The sequence below is a fragment of the Canis lupus genome, chromosome 29 (assembly GCF_048164855.1).
Source record: "Canis lupus baileyi chromosome 29, mCanLup2.hap1, whole genome shotgun sequence".
Classification (NCBI taxonomy): domain Eukaryota; kingdom Metazoa; phylum Chordata; class Mammalia; order Carnivora; family Canidae; genus Canis; species Canis lupus.
The window spans coordinates 26,680,434-26,698,888 of record NC_132866.1 but is presented as its reverse complement, the minus strand read 5'-3'; the positions used below and the strand labels follow the sequence as shown (position 1 = coordinate 26,698,888).

General features: G+C 48.3%; 2 protein-coding genes across 10 annotated transcripts in view; one reads left to right on the top strand and one right to left on the bottom strand.

Moving 5' to 3' along the window:
* Nucleotides 1–5,570, bottom strand: part of ARMH3 (armadillo like helical domain containing 3) — a 181,713-nt gene extending 176,143 nt beyond the window's left edge. For 3 of the 9 annotated variants that reach the window (XM_072805586.1, XM_072805592.1, XM_072805585.1), the window contains exon 1: nucleotides 5,401–5,565. The gene's annotated coding sequence lies outside the window, so the exon portion shown is untranslated. Of the gene's footprint in view, nucleotides 1–5,400 lie in introns of all 9 variants that reach the window. The other 6 variants (XM_072805591.1, XM_072805593.1, XM_072805589.1 and 3 more) reach the window with 5 other exon arrangements.
* A 5,484-nt stretch (nucleotides 5,571–11,054) lies between these two features.
* HPS6 (HPS6 biogenesis of lysosomal organelles complex 2 subunit 3) lies at nucleotides 11,055–13,768 on the top strand. The gene is given in 2 exon segments (XM_072805580.1): nucleotides 11,055–13,588; nucleotides 13,590–13,768. Coding segments are annotated over 2 exon segments (2,403 nt in total). The 5' UTR covers nucleotides 11,055–11,213; the 3' UTR covers nucleotides 13,618–13,768.
* The last annotated feature ends 4,687 nt before the right edge of the window (nucleotides 13,769–18,455 follow it).

The following is an 18,455-nucleotide window of genomic DNA, read 5'->3' as shown; positions in this document are numbered from 1 at the left end:
CCCCAGTTTGTCCATCCGTGAAAGATCACTACAAGACACATAGTATAGTAATCCACAATACTTAATACTATACTATACTATAGTAATCCGCAATGCCTAAAGAAGGAGATGAAAATCCTATCTGCCCAGAAGTTGTGGCTGAGTCAAGTAACACCACTGTCTGATCACTGGCCATTCACCCAATATACAAGAGGAAATAATATGTTTATAAACCCAGAAATATAGTCTCTTCCCCTGGCTCTCCTATAAGTCCCCTAGTTCCTCTAGAAGCCAGAGGGTAGGGATCCCTGGGTGGCGCAGCGGTTTGGCGCCTGCTTTTGGCCCAGGGCGCAATCCTGGAGACCCGGGATCGAATCCCGCATCGGGCTCCCGGTGCATGGAGCCTGCTTCTCCCTCTGCCTGTGTCTCTGCCTCTCTCTCTCTCTCTGTGTGTGACTATCATAAATAAATAAAAATTTAAAAAAAAAATTAGAAGCCAGAGGGTAGGGGTGTCCTAATCCTTGGCAGAAGTTATCTTCTCCCTAAGTTCTTCTGCATTATGGAGGTAAATAATAGCACTATAAGCATTTACGAGAATGCAGGGTATTTCTACTTCCAAACTCTAACCCTTAACTCTCAAACTAGTTCCTAACATGCCTCTTCTTTTTTTCAAAAAAACAAAGATTTTATTTATTTATTCATGAGAGACAGAGAGAAGGGAAAAGATATAGGCAGAGGGAGAGGCAGGCTCCCTGTAGGGAGCCTGATGTGGGGATCACGACCTGACCTGAAGGCAGATGCCCAACTACTGATGCCTCTTCCTTTCTCAAGGCCTGAAGATTTGATTTAGTTCACTGCTGGATTCACATACTACTATTTCACACGGTTCCTTGACACAGCTTCTCTCATAGTATAGGTTCCCTCAATTCCACCCCACAGGGATCCCTGGGTGGCTCAGTGGCTTAGAGCCTGCCTTCAGCCCAGGGTGTGATCCTAGAGTAACGGGATCGAATCCCGCATCAGGCTCCCTGCACAGAGCCAGCTTCTCCCTCTGCCTGTGTCTCTGCCTCTCTCTCTCTCTCTCTCTCTCTCTCTCTCTGTGTCTCTCATGAATAAATAAATAAAATCTTTAAAAAACAAAAAAAAATTCTACCCCACAGACTGGCTCTAAAACAAGCATATGATGTCTTTCCATTTTAATGGATTTTTAGAGCAAGGCACTCCAAGTCTCTCATATTTCCAAAATGAGAACAGAATGAGGCATGCACTCATGAAGCCACCTCTTTGAATTCCCTTTATGGACAGGCCACCATCCCCTTATGCTATCACTTTTCTTTTTTTTAAGTTCTGGAGATGGAATTCATCATTCATTCTTCCAAGCACAACCTCCCAATCGAGGTGATACAAAGTAACTCTACTGAATACATACTCACTATATACTTGGCACTGTTCTAAGTGCTTTAAATATACTATATTTAATCCTTACAACAACCAGATAAAGTAGGTACTATTGCTGTAACTTTACAATGAGGATTTCACTTTATCCAAAGTAAAACAGCCATTCTGGTAGCCCTTCTCCCTAAAAGAATATCCCATTAGTGCAAAAAATCAGGGGCATTGACTAAAAATACTAAAAATCCAGATTCAAAAAAAAAAAAAAAAAAAGCAGATTCTTTTAAAATTCCATGTTAACTCCAAACTGATATCCATAATATCAACATTCCCACTTTACCCAAGAAAAGTCAGTCAACTTGGGACACTGACAAGCACCAACTCTTTTTAACTACTAGGACAGAGACAGCCTGATTCAGTGGGTACATGAGACACTATGGAGCAGCATTGACATCTTGCGTGTCCTGTGGACTAGGCTCACCTCAGCATGGCTATTTAGCCTATACTTGAAAGTGAAAATAATTCAGGGACTTACGGACTAATCAGTAATTGGCAAAACCAGGAACTTCCCAATCCTTACTCTAGGATAGTATCAGCCATTGTCTGCATCTACTAGGGATGAAGTAGTTTCACAGAAGAGAATTTAAGCTAGTCCCAACAATCTACTGAGTCTGCCTATTTGCACAAACTAATAATACAGATGAAGAGGTTTAAATAAACATGACTACCTCAGGTTCCCTTATTTTATACAAGAAGGAATGCACTTGCACCTTCATAAGGAGAAACCAACTCCAAATTGACAGGATTTCAGGCAACTTTGATTGAAAATCACATTTTTCTGACATCTCCCAAAATGAGAATTCATTGTAAGAGCCTCTTCTCAATGAGCAGGAGCCTCCTGTAAATTAATACTGTCTATCTCCTGTTCTAGCCCTGAACTTCCTCAAGCAGCACAACGTCACTCCTATTTTCTTCATTTCCTTTCCTGTTGAACCATACAAGCCTCATGAATACCACCTAAGTATAAAATGAAAATTCTAAGACAGAATCCCATAATCCTCTTAAAGAAAGCCCAAAGGTAACTGCAACCTTACAAAGTAAATGGATTTCCTGTTGGCTTAATGACTAACATTTATCAGACTTTATAATAGCACAGCCACAGTATAAGACAAAAAGCAGACCCCAGATTACTAAAGTATGGTCCCTGCCTTGAGAAGCTCACTGTTACATGGAAGAAGTGCACATTCTGATTCTTCCTTGTAAGCAAACAAAAAAAACGTTATCTTTCCCAGGATTTTCTCATATTTGTCTCATTCAGAGCTATTGCCAAGTTATTAAGCTCACCAGGCCTCCTTACTTACAGCTGCCTACTAACATCTCCATGTCCATATGCCACAAGTATAAGGGGTTATCTCCCTTATACCTCTTTCCATAGTCACCCCAACCCTTAAAAAAATCTGCTCTACTTTTTCTAATCCATAACCTGGTCAGTGAAATTCCTATTCATGGGATCCCTGGGTGGCGCAGCGGTTTGGCGCCCGCCTTTGGCCCAGGGCGCGATCCTGGAGACCCGGGATCGAATCCCACGTCGGGCTCCCGGTGCATGGAGCCTGCTTCTCCCTCTGCCTGTGTCTCTGACTCATTCTCTCTCTCTCTCTCTGTGACTATCACAAATAAATAAAAATTAAAAAAAAAAAAAGAAATTCCTATTCACCCAATTTCTTAAATTAGAAACCTTAGCTTACTCTCTCTCCCTAAGTCACTAAGTCATGTTGCATCTCACAAATAGTTCTAAAATCAATTCCCTTCTTCATTCCCACTGCCACACTTTATTCAAACTCTCACTCAACTGCAACAACTCTAATTAGTCTCATTGCCTCATTTCTCATTACTTTAATCCACTCTTCTGTCACTCCCTAACAGAAAAAACTGCAATGGCTCCCTACTTTCTTTTCAGTCTTACCTCCTGGCAATTTCCCCACCACACATCCTGTTTGGAACAAATTTTTGACACTTAAACATCATGCTATTTTTTCTCTCTTCACACTTCTTTTTTAAGATTTTTTTTTAAAGATTCTATCTATTTATTCATGAGAGACAGAGAGAGAGAGAGAGAGAGAGGCAGAGGGAGAAGCAGACTCCACACAGGGAGCCCTACATGGGACTCGATCCCGGGACTCCAGGATCACACCCTGGATTAAAGGCGGCGCTAAACCGCTGAGCCACCTGGGCTGCCCTTTTTTAAAGATTTTATTTATTTATTTGAGAGAGAGAGAGAAAGCATATGAGTGGGGATGAGGGGCAGTGGGAGAGGGACCAGCAAACTCCCTGCTTAAGTAGAGAGCCCAATGCAGGCAATCCCAGGACCCTAAGATTATGACCTGAGCCAAAGGCAGATGCTTAACCATTTGAGCCACCAAGGCTCCCCCTCTTCACACTTTTACCATTTCTTTGTGCGTGCTTTGCTCAACTGGAATGCCTTGCCTTATTTGTACAGGCTCCTACTTATCCTTCAAAACCCAACTCAAGTATCTCCTCCCTGCAAATACACCGCTGACTCTCCCACACAAGGACAGTATTCCCTTTGCATTGTATAAATTCCTTTATGTGGATATGTAACACACAGCACTACAATCTTCATATGAATGTTTCTCTCATGTCCTTGAGGAAAGATACTCCTATTTCTAACCTTAGTGCCAGTTACATAGCACATGCTCAATAAATATATGTTGAATAAACAGTTCACCTTCATATATCCTGGACCAATTTGTAATTTAGCTGTATTCCCCAGATTTTATGGAATTTTGAACTTAACTCTATGTGAAATTCCACTTTCATAAATGTTTTGAGTTTTCAAGAGTTTTTAAAATTATATTATACAAATGCTAAACAAATGAATGAATTATAATGCCTAAACATACAACGAAAAAAGGCTTAAGGCTCTTACAGGCTTAAGGCTTAGGGGAGTCTTAAAGGCTCCCCTATTCACTAAAAAAAGAATGGAAGTTCCCCTTTACAATCCTAAAAAGAAGGATACACCTTTCTCTAGATTGATCTGCTATCCCAAAAGCTTTCACATGGGAAGTACTGAGCACACAAATCCAACTGAACACACACCCAAAATAATGCCAATTCACTTGTGCTAAGGACAGGGGCCCAAACCACAGTTGCCCCGGTTTACAAAGTCACTGAGAATTGCAAAGAAACCGTTCTCACTAAGGCTCAAAACTTTCTCTGGGGAGAAAGAACTGGGGAGGGTCTGATGTTCCAGAAACATTTTTCGAGTCTGGCCCAAGTTCCTGCTTCCCCAGTCTCCAGAGGCAGCATTCCACGGCCTCTGATAACTCTCCTTCCCCAGGAAACCAGCTTTTTCTTCTATTTCTTCCCCACACCTGCTTGGAACAGGTTCGTTTCCCAGGCTCGCTCCAAGTAAGCCAGAGAAAACACGGCAGCTTCACTGATTCTGTGTGTAGGGTGGGCTGAAGCCCATTGGCCAGAGACTGAAAAGAGGGACAGGTTGAGGGCCCTTCCAGGACAACTGAAGACTTCAATAGACGGGCCTGCCTCTAACCCTTCTCAAAGGTCCTGCCCAAAGCTCTCATCCCAGGGCCAGGCTGGACTGGGCTCAAGGCCTCCCAGGGGCGGCGACAACCTGAAGGGGAGAGGCTCAGGAGGCTGAGGGATCGGGATTAGTCCCATGCCAGGGTCAAAGGTCAGCATCTCGGCTGCCAAGAGGGCCCAGCAAGGAGCAGGAAGGCCGCGACAGGCACCGGAAGGACCCAGGGATCAGCCGCTGTGGGAGCAAAACGCTTCTCGCTCCGCTCCACCGCCCGGGCCCAGCTTCCCAGCCGCACTCAGCCTCAGCCCGCCTCAGCAGCTGTCCTCCCTCCCTCTCTCCCCGTCACCACCGTCGTCCCCAAGGCGAGCGTAGGCCCCGCCCCCAGGGCCGCCTCGGGGCCAAGGCCTAGGCCGGCGGGAGCTGAAGGAGTTGGCCAGGTTCGGGGACCGGCCCGGGCCGGCGCCGCTTACCGAGCCCCGGGCTCCTCCTCCACAACCCGCGCCGCTCCCGGGCCCGCTCGCTCCCGTCGCCACCGACGCCGCCGCTCCACCAAGCTCACGGACCCGCTCCCGACCTCCCCCGACCCTTCCCCGTCCCACGGTGCCCTGCCGGGTCCTAGAGCCCGCTGCGTAATAGGTACGTCCACACCCGTTTCCTGAGGCTGGCTCAGACCGAGGTTCCCAGCAAGCATCACAAGGACTACAACTCCCGAAATGCACCGCGAGAAAGAAATTAGCAAAAATATTGACTGCGGGTCTACTGGAGGCAAGTTGCAATAGCAGTTTTTTTAAATATAGGCGAAGTTTACATATAAACATTTTACATACAACGGACTCTGAACGGGGCAATTCCATTTCTAAGAATAAAAATGTATTGGTCAGGGACGCCTGGGTGGCTCAGCGGTTGAGCGTCTGCCTTCCGCTGGGGGGTGTGATCCTAGGGTCCAGGGATAGAGTCCCACATCGGGCTCCCTGTGAGGAGCTTGCTTCTCCTCTACCTGTGTCTCTGCCTCTCTCTTTGTCTCTCATGAATAAGTAAAATCTTAAAAAAAAGAAAATGTATATGTTCCATGGGGCACCTGGGTGGCTTGGTGGGTTAAGCATGAAACTCTTGACCTTAGCTCAGGGGTTGATACTGTCTTGAGTTCAGGCTCGCATTGGGCTCCAGGTTGGGTGATAAGCCTATTTTAAAATTAAAAGGGGAAAAAAATTATGTTCCAGGATGTTTATTGCAACTTTGTAAATGAAAAATAGGAAACAAATCCATTTGGCAGCCTGGGTGGCTCAGCGGTTTAGCGCCGCCTTCAGCCCAGGACCTGATCCTAGAGACCCAGGATGGAGATTCACCTCAGGCTCCCTGCGTGAAGCCTGCTTCTCCCTCTGCCTGTGTCTCTGCCTCTCTCTCTCTCTCTGTATCTCATGAATAAATAAATAAAATCTTAAAAAGAAAAAAGATAAGGAAACAAATCCATTCAACAAATATGTATTGTGTGCCTACTATGTGTAAAGCACCATGTGTTAACTGGACATGGTAATCTCTGAGTCTCCGTTTTCTCTATGCAAAATGGAAGATTAAAAAGGATAGGCTGGGCAGTGTGTGTGTGCGTGCCCTTGGATTCTACATACCCGCGTGTGTATATGAATAAATAAAGCCTTTCAATCCTTTATCTTTTTTAATATTTTACTTTTTTTAATTTTTTTAAAATTTACTTGAGAGAGAGAGCACGAGAAGAGGGAAGGGAAGAGGGAGAAGAAAAGGGAGAAGCAGACTCCCCACTGAGCAGGGAGCCCCATGAGGGGCTCCATCCCAGGACCCCAGGATCATGACCTGAGCCGAAGGCAGATGCTTAACTGACTGAGCCACCCAGGTGCCCCTAAAGATTTTATTTTTAAGTAATCTCTACAACCAATATGGGACTTAAACCTACAACCCTGCGATCAAGAGCCACATGCTCCACCAACTGAGCCAGCCAGGTGCCCTAAGTCATTCGATCTCTATGATGACTTTATAAAGCAAATTCTTCATAGGTGAGAAAAAAATTAGATAGCTTGCCAAAGTTTCCAGAGTTAGTAAAAGGTGAAGAAGAATTTGAACACAGATCTATCAGGAAATTGATCTTAAAGACCCAGAAGCCGAGGCTGTCTTTTTGGGAGATTTTTATTTTTTCTTGTCTATTTACACAGTAGTGTAAGATGTGGTTAGTGGTAAAAAGGTGTATACCTTAATAGAATATTAGAAAGAGTGAGAAGAAGCAAAAGGAAAGTATCTTGAGGTAAACCTCAAGAGTTCCTGAACACCAGTTAGAAATATCCTATCCAGGGATGCCTGAGTGGCTGAGCAGTTGAGCATCTGCCTTTGGCTCAGGGCATGATCCTGGGGTTCCGGGATCAAGCCCGCATTGGGCTCTCTGCATGGAGCCTGCTTCTCCCTCTTACTATGTCTCTGCCTCTCTCTTTCTGTGTCTCTCATGAATAAATAAATAAAATATTTTTTAAAAAGAAAGAAATATACTGTCCAGCTGAACAAACCCCTTTCCATACCTGATTTACTTTTAACACCTGTTTGTTTGTTGATCACCTACTGAATACCCAATACTGAGAGTAGTAAAAGTAATTATTATTAATACAACACTGAGACTATGTTATAATAAAGTGGTATATAGATACACAATTAACTGTTTTAAATATCAGACAGTGAGTTATCAAGGTCAGGCTTAGGAAACCTCACGTTGTAAATGCTCTGAAAATTCAGAGAAAGGGAAATTCCATGTCAATCTCTGAAGGCTTCCTGGGAGAAGGTGAAGATGGAGCCAAGTCTTAGAGGAGAAGGTATAAGGGCAAAGCAACATAATACACTGTCCATGCCCATGTCCAGGAGGTAAATTAAATATGGATTCAGACAAAAGTTAAGTTTAGAAGGCCATACACTGAATACGTAAGAGCATGCCTCTCTGAAACACTGTGGGAATAAATCCTAAAACTGCCGCCTACTTGCTGTATAACTTTGGACAATTACTTGAGCTCTTTAAAGATGCCTAGCTGGCTCAGTTGGAAGAGCATATGACTCTTGGTCTTGGGTCATGAGTTCAAGCCACACATTGGGTGTAGAGATTACTAAAAATAAATAAACTTAAATTAATAAACCTTAGTTTTCTATCTGAGCAATGGGGATAATAAAAAGCCTATGTCATATTTGTTTGGCTATTCAGCTCTGAACCCTTCCTTTCCTATTCTGGGGGTCTCTTCCTTTGGGTAATCTTGGTGGAAAACTAGGCCCTGAGCAACTAAGGCAAATGAGTTCATGTAACCTGGGCTTGGCCACTAGGTGCAACCTCCAAGAGCTTTGACTCTTAGTCAAAAGATACAAAGACGGGGGCGCCTGGGTGGTGCAGTCAGTTGAGGATCCAACTCTTGGTTTCAGCTCAAGTCATGATCTCATGGTTGTGGTATTGAGCTCCGAGTCTAGCCCAAAGTCAGCCTCCACGCTCAGTGTGGAGTCTGCTTGGGATTCTCTCTCCCTCTCTCTGCCCCTCTCGCTCATTCTCTGTCTCTGTTTCTCTCTCTCTCTCTAAAATGGATAAATAAATATTTTTTTAAAGATGCAAAGATGAAGAGATGGTCAGGATTCATTCATAACAGATGTATCCTAGCCAAATGGTTCCTGCTGAAAAACAATTATGTTTCCTATTTCTTGGTCTGCAAAGAGTGTCTTGCTTCCTGCTCATTTTCCAAGACTGCCCCTCCTGCCTCCTACAGGTTTTGTGAGCCCCTTATGTTCTAATAAGTTTCACTTGTCTTTAAGATAGCCTATTTCTGTAACTATTCTGTAACTCTTAGCCAAAAGATTCCTAAGGGATATCACACACATAGACATGTGCTCACTGGGGCTTACTCATTCCTTCACCAAACATCTATTCTTCAAGTCTTTCTTTGTGCCAGGCTCTAATCTAAAAGTGAGAATACAAAGATGAAAGAAATCCTTTGACAACTATGAACAGCTGGAGAAGGAGCAAATTTGGGCAGGAAGGTGATGTTTAGGACATGTTGAGATTGAAATATCTGTGAGACATTCAGCCAGAAATGTTTAGTACACATGTGGGTACACTTTCCTGGAGCTCAGCAGAAATATCTAAGCTGTAGATAAATATTTTGAACCATTGGCTGAGTGGTAATGGTTCAAACCATGAGAAGGGAATGGCCTAGGAAGAGGAAGGAAGGAAAGAAGGAAGGAAGGAAGGAAGGAAGGAAGGAAGGAAGGAAGGAAGGGAAGGAGGGAGGGAGGGAGGAAGGAAGGAAGGAAGGAAGGAAGGAAGGAAGGAAGGAAGGAAGATGGAAGGAAGGAAGGAAGGAAGATGGAAGGAAGGAAGGAAGGAAGGAAGGAAGGAAGGAAGGAAGGAAGGAAGGAAGGAAGGAAGGGAGAGAGGGAGAGAGGGAGGGAGGGAGGGAGGGAGGGAGGGAGGGAGGGAGGGAAGGAGGAAGAGGGAGGAAGGAAGAGGAATAAAGGCAGGAACCTGAGTGGCTCAGTTGGTTAAACCTCCGACTCTTGGTTTCAGCGATTGAACACCGTGTCAGGCTCTGCACTCAGCACAGAGTCTACTTGAAACTCTGTCTCCCTCTCCCTCTGCTTCTCCCACCCGTGCTGTGTATCTCTCTAAAATAAATAAATCTTTAAAAAAAAAAAAAAAGGAAAGAGCCCATTATAGAATTTAAATACCAACATTTATTGATGAACCAAATACTATCTAAAAAAGAGGAAAATGACAGGAGAAAGATGCCCTGGAAATCACAGGAGGGACTTTCAACCAGGAGGTCGTCAAACTTCTCAGAGAGAAAGGGAAACAAAAATATCCTTGAAGACCTCAGGAAAATCTACCTCAGGTAAATTGTGATTTAGTAGTAGTAGTAATAGAAGGAGAGAAAGTGGAGGCAAGCAAATGCTAGAGGATCTTTGCAAGAAATTTGATTAAAGGCAGGAGGAGATGAAGCTACAGTGGTAGAGGTGGTAGAGAGATGAGGGTGAGAGTGACTAGACAGGCTAGATAGAGTGTTTCTATGCTGAAAGGAAGAGGGCAGAGTGAGGCTAATGAAGTGGAAATGGATGCAAATTCTGACTGAAGCTGTTGGGAGAAGGAGGGAGAAGCGGGGCTCACAACGAGAAACTGGGTTTGGAGGGAGGAGGAATACCACATCACTTGAGGAAGTCAGGGGTAGAAATCCCTGCATATCATTTTGTAGATGTTGCTAGAGAAATTACACACACTCAGTGTTTTAATTTTGTTTTTTAGCAAATGCTTAGTTTTGGTGATGAGTTGTTGATATAGTAAAGTGATACGGTGCAAGGACTCTGGACTGAGATTGCCTGTGGCTGAAATCCCACCTCTAGGGCAGCCCAGATGATTCAGTGGTTTAGCTCCACCTTCAGCCCAGGGTGTAATCCTGAAGACTCGGGATCCAGTCCCACATCGGGCTCCCTGCATGGAGCCTGCTTCTCCCTCAGCCTGTGTCTCTGCCTCTCTCTGTCTCTCATGAATAAATAAAATCTTAAAAAAAAAAAAAATCCCACCTTACTTCTACCTGCTGAATAGCTGTATGATCCTGGTCAAATTCACTTAATCTCTCTGTGCTTCATTTTCCATATCTGTGCAAAGGGTGTTGTTGTCTGGCGGGGATGGGGATTTACACAGTAAGTGCCACGGAAGTATTAACTGTTATTATTTTCCACTAGATTGTCAATCCCATGAGGCTGAAGTTTTTCTCTTTTGTTCAGGGCTGTCTACTTAGCCGGGCATTTAGTAGGTGCTCAATAAAAATTTCACGACAAACTGCCAGAAGTTGGAGTGAGCGAGGCGTGGAGGGAAGGAAAGCCTTGGGAGTTGTGACACTTTCAGTTCAGGGCTCAGCCAGGGAGCTTCCCGAGTAAGGCTCTGCGCTTCCTGGGGCTGGGGCGGATGCGCCTACACCCCGACCCCAGGAGCGTGGGTCGGGCTTGCAAGGACTGACGTGCGGAGACGCCCGGTGCTCAGGAGGCTCCTCCCCCGCGAGGCTGGCGTGGCCCCTCCCCCGGCGGGCGGGGTCGCGCCGGCGGGGCGTGAGCTGGGCGGAGCCCTCTGCAGGGCTTGAGGGGCGGGGCCGAGCCGACTCTCCGGCCTGGCGTCGGCTCACCTCATCGACGCGGGACGGAAGTCTGTGCGCGGCTCGGTCTCCCCGCGGGAACCCCCGACCCAGCGCCGAGCCTCACCCCAGGGGGCGGCCGGGCTCCGGCGTGCTCCCGCGCGGGCGCTACTATGAAGCGTATGGGCACCCTGCGCCTGCTTTCGGACCTCAGCCACTTTAGCGGCGCGGCCCGGCTCCGGGAGCTGCTGGCCGGGGACCCGGCCGTTCGAGTCCGCTGCAGCCCAGACGGCCGCCACCTGCTGCTCCTGCGCCCCCCGGGGGCGCCGAGCCCGCAGCTGCTGGTCGCGGTGCGTGGCCCGGGCGCGGAGCTGGAGCGTGCCTGGCCAGCTGGCCACCCCTCACCGCTAGACGCCTTCTTCCTGCCGTGGCCGACGCGCCCGGCGCTGGTCCTGGTGTGGGAGAGTGGCCTAGCCGAGGTGTGGGGCGCGGGAGTGGGGCCTGGCTGGCGGCTGCTGCGGAGCACCGAGCTGTGTCCCGGCGGTGGAGCCCGCGTGGTGGCCGTGGCGGCGCCTGGAGGCCGCCTGGTGTGGTGCGAGGAGCGTCAGGCGGGCGCAGAGGGCTGGCTGGGGCCGCCTGCTGCTTTCAGCCACTGCGTGTGCGTCCGAACCCTGGAGCCCAGCGGGGAGGCCGGCACCAACCTGGGCCGCACACACATCCTGCTGCACCACTGCCCCTCTTTCGGGCTGCTGGCCTCCCGCAAGGACCTCTTCCTCGTGCCCACTGCCGCTACCTGGCCTGGCGTGGGTCACATTCTGCTCATCTGGAGGCCAGGCAAGGGCAAGTTGATGGTGGCTGCCCCATGTCTTGGCCTCTCTCACAGTAAGAGCCTGCATCCAGGACAAGGGGACACATGGGACTTCCGGGCACTGCTCCGAGGCCTTCCTGGGTTGCTGTCCCCCATGAAGCCATTGACTGTACATACCTGGGCCCCAACTCCCCAGGGCCTGCTGTTGCTTGACTTCAAGGGCACTGTGAGCCTAGTGCAGTCCCATGGTGGTACTCGGGCTGTGGGCACACTGCAGGAGGCACCTGTCGGCCTGGCAGGGTCTGCAGCACTGGGAACATTTCATGGTACTCTGGCCTGTGTGCTGGGCTCCACGTTGGAACTGCTTGACATGGGCAGCGGGCAGCTGCTGGAGAGAAAGGTCCTAAGTACAGACCGAGTCCATTTACTGGCACCCCCAGTCCCTGGCATGGAGGATGAAGAAGAGCTGGAGACCCGAGGGGGTCTTCGTTTGCTTTCAGCTTTGGGTCTGTTTCGAGTAGGCTGGGAAGCCCCACAGGGCCTTGAGGTGCCTTCAGCTGAAGACCTGGTGTTTGAGGAGGCCTGTGAGTACTACCAGCGACGCAGCCTGCGGGGTGCTCAGCTCACCCCAGAGGAACTGAGACACAACAGCACATTCCGGGCACCTCAGGCCCTGGCCTCCATTCTCCAGGGACATGTGTCCCCATCTACACTATTGACCACACTGAGGGCTGAGCTTCGAGATTACCGGGCCTTAGATCAGCTCAAAGCCCACCTGGTGGCTGGGGACGATGAGGAAGCTGGCTGGACTGAGCTGGCCGAGCTCGAAGTGGCACGCCTACTAAGGACTGAATTGGTAGGAGACCAGCTGGCCCAGCTCAACACTGTTTTCCAAGCTCTTCCTACAGCAGCCTGGGGTGCCATCCTCAGGGCCCTGCAGCTCCAGCCAGATGGGAAAGGCAGGCTGAAGTCCCATGCGCCTCCTGATGTGTGGAAGAAGGTACTAGGAGGTACTTCAGCTGGAAAGGAACCTCCCAATGGGATACTGCCCCTCTTTGAACTTCTGTGCCAATGCCTCTGCCAGCTGGAGCCAGGATGGCTGCCACCCTTTGTGGAGCTGGCACAACAGCAGGGTGGTCCGGGCTGGGGGTCAGGGGGCCCGGGGCTGCCCCTGTATCGACGAGCCCTGGCAGTACTAGGTGAGGAGGGGACCAGGCCTGAGGCACTGGAGCTGGAGCTGCTCTTGGGCAGTGGGCGGCCCAAAGCTGTGCTCCAAGCTGTGGGGCAGCTGGTGCAAAAGGAGCAGTGGGAGCGGGCTCTAGAGGCAGGCCTGGCCCTCAGCCCCTCCAGCCCCCTGCTTCGAAGCGAGATCTTCAAACTGCTGTTGGCTGAATTTGCCCGGCATCGCCGACTTGATGCTTACCTCCCCCTCCTTTGCCGCCTGTGCCCACCAGACCTAGCTCCAGCTGAGCTCCTGCTTCTGCTACGGACACACCTCCCAGATGAGTCAGAGCCGCCTACCCCATTCCCTGAGCCTGGAACCGAGCCCCCTCTCACTGTGGGCTTGCTCAAAGCCCTGCTGGAGCGGACTGGAGCTCAAGGACGGTCCTCTGGCCCAGTTCTAAGCCTATATGAGGACATCCTATGGGACCCAGGCACTCCACCTCCCACCCCACCTCGAGGACCTGTGACTACCCTCCAGGCCTCAGACCACCCAGGCTTAGAGGCCTGGGCATCACCTGGGCTTCTGTGTGACTGACACAGGCTAAAAATCATTTCTAGGATGCAGCAATCAGGGAAGGTGCCTACAAGTTGGCAGGGACTAGGGTGGGACCTGTGTGCAATACTCCTATCTTCTGGAGCAATTTTTAAATATATATGGTAAATATTATAATAAATAATATTGGTTTTTGTCCTCAAGTTTTTGTGCTGGCACAGAGCTTCTAAACCCTTGGAATTTCCTGAGTGATGGGAGTGTCTTTTGTTATTCATAAGGAGCTTCTTTAGATTATATCTGCATTTATGCTAATAAGGTAGCTTAAGGTAGGAACACCCACCCTAAGGATAGGACTGGTCACCTGAAAGACCAAGTGATAGAAAGTTGGAACTTTCAGCCCCATCCCCAAAATCCTGGAAGGGGAGTGGGCCTAGAGCTTGAACTCTATAGAAACTTCTAGGGATGCCTGGGTTGGCTCAGCAATTAAGCAAGCCTGCCTTTCGCTCATCTCGTGATTCTGGAGTATTGGGATCTAGTCCCGCTTCGGGCTTCCTGCATGGAGCCTGCTTCTTTTTTTTTTTTTTTTTCTTTTTTTAAAGATTTTATTTATTCATAAGAGACACAGAGAGAAGCAGAGACAGGCAGAGGGAGAAGCAGGCTCCATGCCCCGGGAGCCCGACGTGGGATTCGATCCCCGGTCTCCAGGATCGCGCCCTGGGCCAAAGGCAGGCACTAAACCGCTGCGCCACCCAGGGATCCCATGCCTGCTTCTCCCTCTGCCTGTATCTCTGCCTCTCTCTGTGTCTCTTTTTGTTTGTTTGTTTTGTTTTGTTTTGTTTTGTTTTGTTTTGTTTATGATAGAGAGAGAGAGAGGCAGAGACACAGGAGGAGGGAGAAGCAGGCTCCATGCCGGGAGCCCAACACAGGACTCCAGGATCACGCCCTGGGCCAAAGGCAGGCGCCAAACCACCGAGCCACCCAGGAATCCCCTCTTTCTGTGTCTCTTGTGAATAAATAAATAAAAGCCTTTTTAAAAAATATTCATTCATTCATTCAAGACAGAGAGAAGCAGGCTTCTTGCAGGGAGCCTGACATGGGACTCAATACCCAGATCTGGGATCACACCCTGAGCCAAAGGGCCATCCAGGCATCGCTATAAAAATCTTGAAAAAAAAACGGGATCCCTGGGTGGCGCAGCGGTTTGGCGCCTGCCTTTGGCCCAGGGCGCGATCCTGGAGACCCGGGATCAAATCCCACATCGGGCTCCCGGTGCATGGAGCCTGCTTCTCCCTCTGCCTGTGTCTCTGCCTCTCTCTCTCTCTCTGTAACTATCATAAATAAATAAAAATTAAAAAATAAAAAAATAAAAAAATAAATCTTGAAAAAAAAGAAAAAAAGAAAAAGAAACTCCTAAATGAGGAAGTTTGGTGAGCACATTAAGGCGCTGAGAGAGTGACACATTCAGAGAGGCCAGCACGCATAATCTGCCTTGCCCTATGTATCTCTTCCATCTGGCTATTCCTGAGTTGTATCCTTTGCAATGAACTTGTTAACGTAATTAAAGTATTTCCCCAAATTCCATGAGCCATTCTACCAAGTTGTCAAATGAATTTACAGCATGGGAATTCCCAATTTCTAGCCAGTTGGTCAGAGAAGTGCAGTGACTTGCAGCTAACATTCGAAGTGGGGTCAGTCTTGTGGGACTGGTACCTTTGCCTGTGGCTTCTGAGCTAACTCCAGATAGTGTCAGAATTGACACCAACTGGTGTCCATAGAGAATTGGTTGTGGGTATTAGAAAACATTCTAGAAATACATACACAGTTGTGTGTTTTTGAACGACCAAGGGTCTCAGAGGGTTGTGGGTAGTGGAGGGAGTAGTTGAATCTGAATTTAAAAGTTTAGAAAGATTACTTGAGGGCACCTGGGTGGCTCAGTGGTTGAGCTTCTGCCTTTGGCTCAGAGTGTGATCCCAGGATTCTAGGATTGAGTCTCACATCAGGCTCCCCACCTGCTTCTCCCTCTGCCTAAGTCTCTGCCTCTCTCTGTCTCTCATGAATAAATAAATAAAATCTTAAGAAAAAAGAAAAGACTACTTGACCAAGGTCAGTCAACTAGAAAGTAGCAACTCTAAGATTTGAGGCACTTCACTGTACATTCCAGTAGGTGCTACCCACTTGAGCTTGAAGGCTCTCCTCATTTCTATTTAATGCTAGCTCTGTTGCCTCTTGAGAAAAGGGAAATCTGCAGAGCTGCACGCTTTCTTTTCCCAAAATTTCTGGAACCAAGTAGGAATTGTGATGGGCTCTGAGTCCATGCCTGTCTCCCCCAGGACTCCTGGAGCAATTAAGGGGAAGAGTTACCACAGACAGGAGAGCTACCTGCAGAGCCCTTTGGTTAGTAACAAGAGGCATTAAAGCACCCACATTGCTGCTGACTCCCTAAGCAGAGAAATAAAAACATCTCCAGCTTGGATGTCCGTTACCTGGATTTAGTTGCAAAGCTACCTCTAAATAGGCCTTCCATGCGCACTTCTATTCAGGTGGCCCCTCAGCCTGGTTCTAGTCTTAGGGTAGGCCTGTGGGTGCTGCTACTCACCATCATCCTGGGCTCCCAGCCATCCTTTGTCCAAGGCTTAGGACCAAGGTAAGGACTGCCATTCAGCTTTGTCCTTACCTGGGACCTATAGCTTAGAGTCTGCTCAGCCTCTTCCTGGGTTTAAAGTGGCTCTTTAAACTCATATGGGATTAGGGACAGTTCCTTAGTCTCTCTGCAAAAGGGGGACAGCCCCTCAGGCTTGTCTAGGGCTGGTGTTATTCCTCAGCTTCATGGGAGTCCTGAGGTAGCTCATCTGCATGCCAAATCCTGAGATGGTTCCTCAGCCTCATTAAAGCCTAGGGATGGTACACAGGCCTCATCCAAGAACTTGCCTGGCTTTTGTCCTAACCTTCCAGCCAGGACTTGGCTGGCCTTTTTCCTAACCAGGTTGTCTACCAACACCAGGAGTCAAGCTACTGGCCCTTAAGCTACTGCTCCTCCCAGAGGCCCAGAACTAGGGCCGGTCGTCATCCCTCAGCCTCCACCTCAGCCTCTTTCTGGTTTGGGAAGGGCTCTTCCTCCTCTTCTAGGTTTTGAGGATGGGCCCATTCTGGCTCCTTAGAGAGAAGCTAGAAATGGACAAAAGCAGGAATCTGCTTCCTGTTCATAATCCTGCTGAATCATGGTTATTTCTTCTCAGCCTAAGACTTTGCTTGGGTCTCTGTCCATACTCAGAGGAGAAGGAATTTTACTCAGTGGGCCCCTGAGGGGCATGAACAGAAGAAGGGGACCAAGGCATTTTTTTGGAGTGATATGGCTTGAAGAAGTTCCTCAGGGCTACCCACTAGGAGGGCCTCCAGGCGGGGAACCACCCAGCCCAACAACTTTTAGGGGAACAAGTAGACTTAGATGGGAACTTTCACTTGCTCTTACAGACTGGGTACTTATTTGCTCTTGCCCTTGCTTATGCCCTGCCCCTAATGTAGGAAGTAAAGTGATCCCATACCATGTGTCAGGACTGAGCAAAGGAAAGAGCAAAGGAAAGAAAGTAAAACCATAGGCTTTATCTGCGTATGTGGCCATGAGGCCCAATCCTCCCTTTTTTCATTTCCCTACTGCCTACCCAATCCCCAGCTCCAGCCTCATACTTCCCCTCCCTCACTAGGGGATCTCCTGTTTGAACGCAGACCACAAGTTCTATACCACCCAACGGTGAACCACAGGACTACAGCGGCCAGAGTCTTCTCCAGCCTGCAAAAGCCAGAGACCACGGCCCCACCCCTCCCTCTCTATGTGACCTGTAGGCAATGGGACCTGGTGGCTAGGGTGGGTCAGTGTTCAAACCACTCTAGCTTTCCTTTCATACACAGGCCTACGGCTAGACCTGGCCCCAGCCACCAGTCATTGAGGCTGTTAACAGTGGATTCCAAGTTGGTGTCCCTGACTCCTCAAATCTAACCTTGCTTATCCAGAGTATTATAACAAACTAATCGAATCAAGCTCAATATTCACCGCAAAGGCCAAACATATCTCTTTCTTCACAAATGGTGTTGCTTCTCTTTCCAGTCCTCTCTCCATTCACTTCCTCCCCCACCCTCTGAAGAATATGTTACACTTTGGGCAGCCTGGGCAGCTCAGCAGTTTAGCGCCACCTTCAGTCCAGGGTGTGGTCCTGGAGACCAGGGATTAAGACCCACGTCAGGCTCCCCGCATGGAACGGAGCCTGCTTCTCCCTCTGCCTGTATCTGTGACTCTCTCTCTCTGTGTCTCTCACGAATAAATAAATAAAATCTTAAAAAAAAAAAGAATGTGTTACACTTTGAACTACTTGTGTTTCCCCGAACTAGCTAGATTTCTCCCTCACTCTGTGCCTTGTGCTTAGGAAGCTTTTCACTCTCTTCTCTGCCTGACCTAAACCCTTTACCATATACTCCAAATGTCACCCCCTCTCCTAAGGCTTCCTAACTCACCCACAATAGATTTAGTTGCACCTGCTCCTGTTCTCCCACCATTCTTGGTAATACTTCTAAAAAAGCATTTCTCAAACTATCTTGTGATTGCCTAGTTATTTGTTTGCCTGCCTGATTAGCACACAAGTTCCTGGAGGGCAGAGACTATAGTTATTTGTACTTTGGTTTTCTTAGCATGTATCACAATACCAGGGACATAGTAGGTTTGGTTATAGATGCAGGAACTGACTGGTCCTTATGGCCTAGGGTACAAAGGGATTAGTTTCTAGGCTTTAGGGATTCTCTGGCCTTCTTCCCTTCTTCCCATAGGCCAGACTCACTGTTTGGTTCATCCAGACCTGGAATTGATGGGAATAGGTCAGCTGAATCTTTTTTTTTTTTTTT